The sequence below is a fragment of the Etheostoma cragini genome, chromosome 3 (genome assembly GCF_013103735.1).
Source record: "Etheostoma cragini isolate CJK2018 chromosome 3, CSU_Ecrag_1.0, whole genome shotgun sequence".
Classification (NCBI taxonomy): Eukaryota; Metazoa; Chordata; class Actinopteri; order Perciformes; family Percidae; genus Etheostoma; species Etheostoma cragini.
This window is the reverse complement of record NC_048409.1, coordinates 28075714-28086290: the sequence shown is the minus strand read 5'-3', so window position 1 is coordinate 28086290 and position 10577 is coordinate 28075714. Positions and strand designations below refer to the sequence as shown.

General features: G+C 41.1%; 1 protein-coding gene across 1 annotated transcript in view; it reads right to left on the bottom strand.

Moving 5' to 3' along the window:
- Positions 1–2126: 2126 nt before the first annotated feature.
- Positions 2127–10577, bottom strand: part of LOC117941901 (sodium/calcium exchanger 2-like) — an 87785-nt gene continuing 79334 nt past the window's right edge. The window contains exons 13-16 of the mRNA XM_034867120.1: positions 9818–9942; positions 6821–6920; positions 5633–5908; positions 2127–4782 (exon numbers count right to left, since the gene is read on the bottom strand). Of these exons, the coding sequence (XP_034723011.1) occupies positions 4406–4782; positions 5633–5908; positions 6821–6920; positions 9818–9942 (878 nt within the window). The 3' untranslated portion in view covers positions 2127–4405. The remainder of the gene's footprint in view (positions 4783–5632; positions 5909–6820; positions 6921–9817; positions 9943–10577) is intronic.

Here is a 10577-nt window from a genome sequence, read left to right as displayed (position 1 = left end):
CTCAGACTCTGTAATACAACATAATGTAGCACTGCTAGCTCAGACTCTGTAATACAACATAATGTAGCACTGCTAGCTTAGACTCTTTAATGCCACATTATGTAGCACTGCTAGCTCAGACTCTTTAATGCCACATAATGTAGCACTGCTAGCTTAGACTCTTTAATACAACATAATGTATCACTGCTAGCTCAGACTCTGTAATGCAACATAATGTATCACTGCTAGCTCAGACTCTTTAATGCCACATTATGTAGCACTGCTAGCTCAGACTCTGTAATGCAACATAATGTATCACTGCTAGCTCAGACTCTGTAATGCAACATAATGTAGCACTGCTAGCTCAGACTCTTTAATGCAACATAATGTAGCACTGCTAGCTCAGACTCTTTAATACAACATATTGTAGCACTGCTAGCTCAGACTCTGTAATACAACATAATGTAGCACTGCTAGCTCAGACTCTGTAATACAACATAATGTAGCACTGCTAGCTCAGACTCTGTAATGCAACATAATGTAGCACTGCTAGCTCGGACTCTGTAATGCAACATAATGTAGCACTGCTAGCTCAGACTCTGTAATGCAACATAATGTAGCACTGCTAGCTCAGACTCTTTAATACAACATGATGTAGCACTGCTAGCTCAGACTCTTTAATACAACATATTGTAGCACTGCTAGCTCAGACTCTGTAATACAACATATTGTAGCACTGCTAGCTGTTTCTGCAACATGAGCCTTCACTGGACAATATTCTGCACTACGCTTTATTATTTATAAGTGACCAACTTTGCAACATTTAATTTCTATTAATCCGCACATTACTCATCTGTATCTGTTCATATCTTGTCTGTTTATAGAAGGGTGTTTATTGCGTGAATATATTTGATTTATTACTATTATTATTATTTTAACTAATTCAATTTTTTCTAATTCTTATACTTGATGTATATTGTTTCGCCTGCGTCTAATTGATGTGTATTTGTGTTATTCTGTGTGTAGTTGTTATTTGAGCGGCTGTAGCACAGGAATGAATAAAAAGTCCATCTTTTCTCATCTTTTGCACATTGAAACACTCCTTGAACTAAAAGCCAAACTGTTTGCCTCAAGGACCTGCGGCACAGCTTTTCTATATATAAATATTCTTCTTGTAAATAAATAAATATCTAAATAAACAATTTTATACAATAAGTTACATTAACACAGACATTCTTAGGTAAATCAGACGGGATAGTGTTTGGTTATGATACACTACAGTGTTTGGAGCGGTTCAAAGGGGAGTTATTTCACTGTGGGAAATAAATCTAAATCTAAATCCACTAACAAGCTAATCTACACTACCAATTGTATATAATGATAATATTCTGAACCTTGATTAGAAGTACAAAAAAAATCTACCTTGGCTATATCTGCAAGGAAAAGATACAAAATTTTAGAAAGTTTACAAAGTAGAATTAGTCAGTGGTGAAGGAATCAATTGTCATTGATATTATCGCGTGTAATAACGGTAATAACAAATTCCATTTGTATAGCACTTATCATTTGTGGGTGAAATGTTTGTTATGCACCTGCAGCACAAAGTGCAACGTATTTAATGTGACTAAATTAGGAAGTGGATATCACAGTAATTCTAACACTGACTGGGATGTGAAAAGGAAAACTGGACTCTTGAAGCTTCTGGTCTAAGCTAACGGTTAACTACTTTATTATCTTTATTATCGTGTTGCACACTGCTCGCTACATTCGCTAGGACATTTTTTCATGCACTGACTTCTAAGCTTTATGTATCTCAATGTTAAAGGTCCTATGACATAGTGGTTTTTGGATGCTTTTTTTAGACCTTAGTGGTCCCCTAATACTGTATCTGAAGTCTCTTTTATATAGACCTTAGTGATCCCCTAATACTGTATCTGAAGTCTCTTTTATATAGACCTTAGTGATCCCCTAATACTGTATCTGAAGTCTCTTTCCCTTCCTAAAAACCTCATAAAGTGAAATTGTTATGCCATGGGACCTTTAAAAATAATAATCCTGAAATGTCCACAGCAGTTTACACTGCTTCGTACTGCTTTTATTTGTGCATCTGGTTGATTTTTTCTGTCTATTAAGCAGCCCGTAGTTAAAGTAGCATGTGAACATTTAAACTGTATGTTTCAACTCTGCCATGCAACACTAAGCAACACAGACATGCCTTGAACGGCAGTGTTTTCCACTGAAAATAGCCTGAGCTATGGCACTATGACTCTTGAACTTGTCTTTTAATTTAAACCTCTGATGAGGCTGACTATCAGCTGTCTGCAAAGCAAACCACTGTCAGCTGTTGATCTACAAACTGTAAACGAACTCTGAAGAACATTAGATGATAGACCTTAGTTAAAATGTCTCGTATTGTGCTATAAGCACAGATGGATGGGCAGGGATGAATTACAAGAATCCCTTTCCACAGGACAAGAAACCTGATATAGAAACTCTAGACACTTCATAATTTTACTCCAAGGACTCATGCACACTAACAGTTTGTCGACTAAAGGAAAAAAAAAAAACACAGCATGGTTTAGTTACATTAAATAAAGTGCAGCTTTGTGCAACCCAAAGCTTGAATACTAGATTTTTACTTGAGAGTTTTCCTTAAGGCATTGTATAGGTGCCATAGTGACGCATGAGTGTAACACAGACTAGCACCCTGCATCCTAATTAAAGTTTGGATTGGGATCTCGTGTCCTCATCAACATGCTGTAGACTGAACGATGATGATGGGAATCCGTTTTTTTTTTCAGTTTTTAAATTACTTAATTGGAATTTACTGGCTCAAGAGGCCACAGTAATGGATTACTCTGTTGGTACCCACAATGCCACAGTAATGGATTACTCTGTTGGTACCCACAATGCCACAGTGATGGATTACTCTGTTGGTACCCACAATGCCACAGTGATGACTGACGGCAGTTCAGTGTCTCAGATCTCAGTCCATCTGGATGGAGAAAAAAGCTTTGATCAAAAGATTCACATGTGTTTTGATTACACTCCACACAGCAAATGTGTTTGTGACTGTGAGTGTGTGTGTGTGTGTGTGTGTGTGTGTAAACATATTTGGTCCTTCTGAGGAGGATAATGTCCTTTTTTGTTCCTCTCAGATCAAACACCTCACCTATTTCCACAAACGCAGGGTTGTAATTTACATGGGGATTCTGACTATTCCATTTCACAAAGTACATTTGGGACTTAATGTGTGAAGATGTTCAATATTTGGCTATGCATGCAAAAAAAGATCTGTCAGGTTGATATACTCTCAGAGAGGGGAAACCATGGAAACCTTCTGGTAAAAAGACATCTGAGGGGAACGCAGGGTCCTAGGGATGTATGGCTTCTCATAAACCTTTATTCCACCAGTTTATCATTCATTTGTTTGGTCAGCTAAGACACTCTAATAGCTTGTTCCCAAAAATCATCATCACTTTTTGAACTGTCTCTTCACTATGTTTGTGATCTGTAGGCAGCGTTCCAGTCTGCGCATGGATTTTGTAAAAACATGGAAGCAGACCTGACTTTTTTATTTTTTTTATGTAATTTGACTGTCTATACAGCATGGCAGCTACGTATTTCCACTCTAACTGTCAGTGGTAGGCTGAAAACACTACACTCTATATGTGTGCAGTTCACTAGTCTGGAGAACAGACTTCATCTATACAGTGTATTAGACAAGCATCACCACTTCATAAGAACCTCCTGTAGTAAACAAACGTAATGATGTTGTTATTGTAAACATTTCACTCCTTTTTTTCCCTCGTTCCACCCCTTCAGTGTAGCTGTACCAGTAAAGACAGTAGTACAAAGGAGAAGGTTTTGTGGTAGGAAACAGGTTTTGTTGTTTCTTCAATGAAACTCTGATAGATACGTTAAGTCTGGTGTGCACAGGATTCTGTTCCTCTTCTCTATTAGTGGTCTGATCCCAGAGGACAACTCCTCGGATCCACCCTAAACCCATCTGGCTTTACAATGACATAAGACTCCAGAGGCTCACCTGACTTTCTTTTATACCTCTTCAATCTCAACTTCACAATCACTCTCTCTCTCTCTCCATCTTCTCTCTGCTGCAGTGACCTCTTGCATTCACACGTCTCTCGCCCCTCACAAACACTTCTTCTTGCCCTTCATCATGCCTGTAAATGTGTGCGCGTGTTTGTTATGATCTGTTTACACATGCGTACATAGAGTGTGTGTGTGTGTTTATCTTTAGTGTTTAAGTGTCCTTGCATCAAAGACCAGGACCCATCCAGGCCGCAGTAAGCCAGATGAATCTTGCACTTGTTTCATGTCGAACTGTGAACCGTATGGACTTGGTGTTAAAGTATGTGTGTGTGTTGAAGTGGAATACTCTTCCAGAACTTTCTCCATCTCCTGTTTAAAAGCCGCTGATGTGGCAGTAAGCCTCCAGGCTGGAGAAGAGGATGTAGAGGAACCACAGACCCAGGAACAGCAGGCTGGTGATGACGCGAGCCCCCTTTGGGCCGCCGAGCTCTCCGCCGATGGAGGGCCGGCGTCTGAACATCAGCACCCCCATGCAGACAAAAGCGAAGATGGTGAAGAGTGTGACGGAGAAGGCCAGCGACCCCGGGTCCACCTCGAACTCCTTTCCTTTGATTTTCCAGTAGATGGACGCCACCGACCACGCCACGCCGATCCCAAGGAACACGTTGACAGCGTTGCTACCGGTGACGTTACCAATGGATGCATCCGCGTGCTGGTCCTGCATGGCGGCCACTTTGCTGGCAAAGGTGTCTGGAATGAGAGAGAAAGAGGTGGAGCACACAAAAAGAAGAAGCAACACCGATAAACGCCGATATATTTTGGGTTGAGTACCAACGCTTTACAGACATCTCAGGGCAGATGACAAAATTACGTCATGGAAACCCTAACTGGAGTTATTGAACCTATATTACAGACCTACATGCACCAGGTCTAGAGGCCCCCAGATAATTCGGGTCCCTGGGTCTATGCCCTGTGGTCTGTTTGGGAAAGTCAATCATATGACTTCAAAGAGACACAAAATAACCACAAAGAGACACAAAATAACCACAGTTGTTCTCATCTTCGTAGCAATGAAAGGCTTTCAAAAAACTGGTTGATAAGTGATACTCTGGCACATGAGCGTCCACGTAGATCAGTTGGCTTACAGGGCAATTTCATGTATATTGTTTGTATGTATATTTTTTCCTATGTGCCGCTGTAACACTGTAATTTCCCATTTTTTGGGATCAATAAGTATCTATCTATCTATCTATCTATCTATCTATCTGTCTATCTATAGGGCAGGGGGAGGCTTTGTGTTATTCCGACAGAGAAACGTCTACCTCATGTCAAAAAAGTGTAAATTTCATTAAAATTAGTGTCTATTTCTTGACCAACAGGTCAGTAGGCCAGGGACAGTGTTGTTCTTGTCCTTCACAGGTTTTTTCTGTCATAAAAAAAAAAATCATGTATATGAATGACTGCAAGAATTGCAAGTGAATGTGGTACATTGGTTGTAATGTATTTTTTTAAATTCCACTTGGAAGGATAGAGTCATTCTGTGCTTCTGTCCAGTAGTCTGTTGTGGGTCGTCTCACAGTGAAAGAGGATCTTCACTCACCTGGAATAGAAGTTCCCAATGCCACGAACACCACAGCGGTGACGGTGTCCCGGAGCCCAACGGTGCAGCCGAAATGTGACGCCAGATCCCCGATGAACGCGGTGAGGAGGCCGATGACGGAGATGGAGACTAGGAAGCAGGCCCAGCCGTTCCAGTACTCCGTGGGCGGGACGCAGGCGAACAGAACCTTCCAGAAGACGGTGACGAAGTGCATGAAGTAGTCGTAACAAGATGGCGGGCGCTCTTCACGACCCTCCTCGTCGTCGTCGCCGTCGCCTGGAGGGAGATCAACCGGAGGAACGTTAGAAGACATCGCAGAGAAGGTAAGAGTCGGAACATCTTTAAAAAAAAAATGTAAAAGATGTAAATAAACTCTACTTCACAGTACACACTGACGGCTTGTAACAGACTGAAACTTTAGTATTAAAATACAAACGCGGTAAACTGGTCCTTCCACCAGATGATGGCCTTTAATTACAAATCCGACTCCCTCCTGATGACTTATGGTTGAAATATAACACTGAGCTCTTCGTTCTGGGTTTTAAACTCATCAATATGTCGCAATGTTGTGACATAATCAGATCCCAATACACAAACTCAAAGGCAGGTTGAAGGTTGAAATCCTTCATCCTAACATCGGCTGTTAAACAGTTTTATTGACATAACCTGTGGTTGTTATTTGTTAGTAATCCACTGTATGTTCAAAAGTAAATAGATACACAATGTAAATAGATACATGATACATGATTCAATGTTGTATTTTCTATGTTTACTACAAACACTTTGCTTTACTTTGTTGTTTTGGGGGTGACATCTCTGACAGTAGCTACAACCAGCTAACATATACATCTGTATTTGTTTGTGTATTTGCAGCGTGTTGAGCTGTCAGGGCCACAGCATAACAGTCAAGACAACAAGGCCAAGACCTCTAATAGATAGATAGATAGATGGATAGATAGATAGATAGATAGATAGATAGATAGATAGATAGATAGATAGATAGATTTAGATAAACAGTAATTAGAGAGCTTAAAGCACATTATACAGAATGATGACAATGGATGCTGAATCACACCTGGCCTGCTGTGTAGTATAATTGTGTCAGCCTCCCCTTGTGACACCAATGTGTGCGCACACATGTAGACACACACACACACACACACACACACACACACACACACAGCTCACCTGCGCTGACAGTGACCGCCTCCACAAACTGCTCCCTCCAGGAGTGTGTGCCGATCACCAGAGCCAAGTTGGTCTTCTTAATTAGCTTGTCAACGGTGCTCTGCCAATCAAAAGCCCAAAACACACTTCATTAGCACCCAAGTACAGACAGGTGCCGGGGTCCCTGAGGTGAGGCGGAGGCTGCTAGCTGCACGAGATCCAAGGACTTCAATCTTTCTTTCTTTTTTAATTTGAGTTTGAAATAAGAAACTTCCAGAAAATCTGAGGTTGAAATTTAAAGATGAATTCAAAATTCCAATTTAGACATCATGATTTAAAGCCGTGTGATGTGGCTCGGGGAAGGGAAGTTTGGGGTTCCCTGCTGGAGCTGCTGCCCCCCCGACACAATACCGGATAAGCGGATGACGATGGATGGATGGATGGTTTAAAGCCACCCCCCCTCCCCATGTTTTACACATGAGGAGCGCTACGATCTTATGTGGCTCTGAAGGGAGCTCTTTAAAGACTTGAGAAATACAAAGTTTTCAGAGAATGTTTAGCAGTTTACCCCAAAAGTTATCGGATTGCATTATGAAGAAAGGGGGGGGGGGGAGAGTTGAGATATATCAGCCACTGCTGGCTCGAGTTAGTTTCTGGCAGAGACTAAAATGAGGATCGATACCACTGCCTTATCTGTACGATCAAATTGAAGCTACTGCCTGCAGCCAGTTAGCTTAGCTTAGCATAAAGAAATAGCTAGCCTGGCTCTGTCGCACCTCTAAAGCTAAATTATCAACCCGTTATATGTTGTTTGTTTAATTTGTATTAACTAGAAACTCAAAGGGTAAAATAACCCGAGACAAAAGCGAAGACATTGTCCTCTCCATGTGTTCCACCTCGATCCATCGGGCTGTTTTTCCACTTTATTTGTAGAGGACATCATTTCCCACTCGACCAAATCAAACTCCACATCTACTGGAGCAAACTGGGCAAACTGAACCTTTAAATTGCTTTAAAGTCAAAACAGCAGTAAGAAAAATCTATATGTGTATGCACAATATGAACAGATATGCTGAGTGTGTCGACACACACTGAAACAACTAAGTAAAAAAAGTTGTTTTGCTGTGAGTTTCCTTTTTAAGGGAAAGAAATTTCAGTGAGTTTAACTGCCAAATATGAAAATAAGCAGACGATAAAACCCACCTAGCAGACAGAGACCCCCGGTCCCCTCCCGTTGATCTCCTGTGTACTAAATGCCAGTTATACTGAATTGCATTATTCCCCCAGTTGGTTCTCACTACCCGCAAATCATAAGAGACAAGGCTAATTATAAACATCCACAGGGGGGTCAAGGGGGACTTCGTAATCATATGAGAGACATTGATTTTTAATGGAGTGTGTGTTGAGTGATGATGGAACAACGGGCTCGCATCTCTTTTGTTGATTGTTGTTTGTTGAGTTCTCATTTTGTACTCTTTCTACTTCTGTTAGTTCTGGCTTTGAATTGTCTCAAAGTGAGGCGGATGTTTGATTTCTTTGCTCAGTTATTTAGGGAAAGTGTAAACGAGGACAAGAGGGCTTATACGGACCGAGGTTTCCTTAGACATGTAGATGCACAACCATATTTAATGTAACTTTAACCTGCTGAAGCCAGCAGCCAGTTTCCACAGCTTATTGTGACAACAGACACACAACACACTGCTGTTATTACTGCATGTTTGAGGGTATTTCATGATTTTGGGGCTTTTGAAACACCCACTGATTCAATTAAAGAAAATGAGTGCTGATGACAAAGGGAGTTATAGTAAATTTAACTGATTTATTCTGTGCGTATTAAAAGAATACAACGCTTCCCTCAGCGCTTCAGGTAAAACACTATTCGATTTACTTCATAAAAAGTTAAACCGCACATGAGGGAGCTTTTTCCTTAATTAGGATTCACATTGTTGTAATTTTCTTAAGGGCGATAAATGGATTGGCAATATAAAAATTCTTCTGTGTGTTGGACCTTTGTGAATTAAGACTTATGGCTATGCCAGTAAATTACACCAATGTCATTGCCTAGAGTGGCTGGGAGTGGGTATTTGCAGCAGTGGTGGCTGCTTTCATTTGCTTAAAATACGCCTGAGCTCAATGCACATTTCAAATATTTGGATTGCTTGTGGTCCGCTTCCTCGGATTCTGCTCTCTGTGCACAGGGGATCGAGGTGGAAGCCTGAAAGGCAGGCGGCCTATCTGACCTGCTCGCTGAGGGGGTTTAGACCCGGGTTCACTAGTGCGAAAGAGAGTGTAAAGGTGTATTATATAACAAGTCCAGAAAAGCCTTTTTGACCACAATGTGTGCCCCAAACACCGTCTACAGTGCAGGACCACAAGTGTGAACATTCCTGCTCTGGTTTTTGCATTTAGATTAAAATGAAATACTATATATACAGTATACACACAGTACACACAGTAAATGTTTAACTCTGCTTCTCTGCTGTTGTACTGCAGCTTAAAGCAGGCTTTTTTGCCATTTTTATTATTATTTTTAAATACAATAAAATGAGTTGAGTTATACACTTTAAAGCTGCTTTTAGAGCCAAAGACATTAAAAGGGCATAGAGCCATATGAAGGCGTGTGCTGCTAACCCTATATATGTGCACGTTGGTGCCTCCCATTGTGTGAGGCAGTCAAGAGTGAACATTTTGTAAAGTCAAAGACAAATGTAGTTTAAAGCATGAGATCTTTCCAGTTATGAAGTTCAGAAGTAATTAGATACATTTTCTTTCAATAAATGCTTTGACTTTTAGACTTTTAAGCACTCTGGAGTTATTTGAATTGTTTGGATCTCACAGCCACCATTTTACTTCAAGTCTACAGCTGCGATAAGGCCATGCACACATTTATCTTAAAGACTTAAGAACAAAAACAAAGCAAAGACTAATAAAATCATAATAAACGAGCATCTTTTCACAGCACAAAACACAGAGAGGGTGCTGATCTTCCAGAGGAAAACTAATACATGAATGGTGCACCTTGAATTCGTAGGACTCCTCGATGACCACCTCCAGGCGGCTGTGCTCTCCCAGGATCGGCTTCCCCATCTCGGCTATCTTGCGAGCCTCTTCCTCCTCGGCACTCATCTGCCCCTCCGCGCCCTCTGTGGGAAGGGGATGAGATGGGAAGGAAACGAGAAGGACACCAATGGTGAGCGTGCATTGAAACTAAAGTGCATGTCACAGATATTTCCAAGTTCTCCCGCTATCAATAATAGATTGTGAGTCAGCATTTTATTTCGAGCTCCACTGCATCAACACGTCTGAATATATATCCGAGTGTGCGTCTATGGTGTTCTCACACAGCGTGGGAGAGGGACATGAGAGGATGACAGATGGATATCTGTGTGTGTGTGTGTGTGTGTGTGTGTGTGTAAGCAAAAAAACAACAGCCTGGATCTACAGAGATAAACACCAACTTTTGATGGGTTTGCTGCTTAGCTGAAGTCAGGAATCAAAAAGAAAATATTCTGTTTAGACGAAGGCGCCCCGGTCCGTCTGAGACGGGTCCAGTAAAATCTTGGGCTAAGTCTGTGGAAACTGCACAATCCCAAATATATCCAGTATGCAATGATATAAAGCTGAGTGGAGCACATCCTATGGTGTGTAAAGCAGGAAGCGGAGAGAGTCTTTTTTGCGTAATAAATGATTTAAACATCATGGACGACTGGTCCCGTGGAAAATGTATATTGTGGGTTTTCCAAGGTACACATGATGTAATCTCAATCCAGCTCGGATC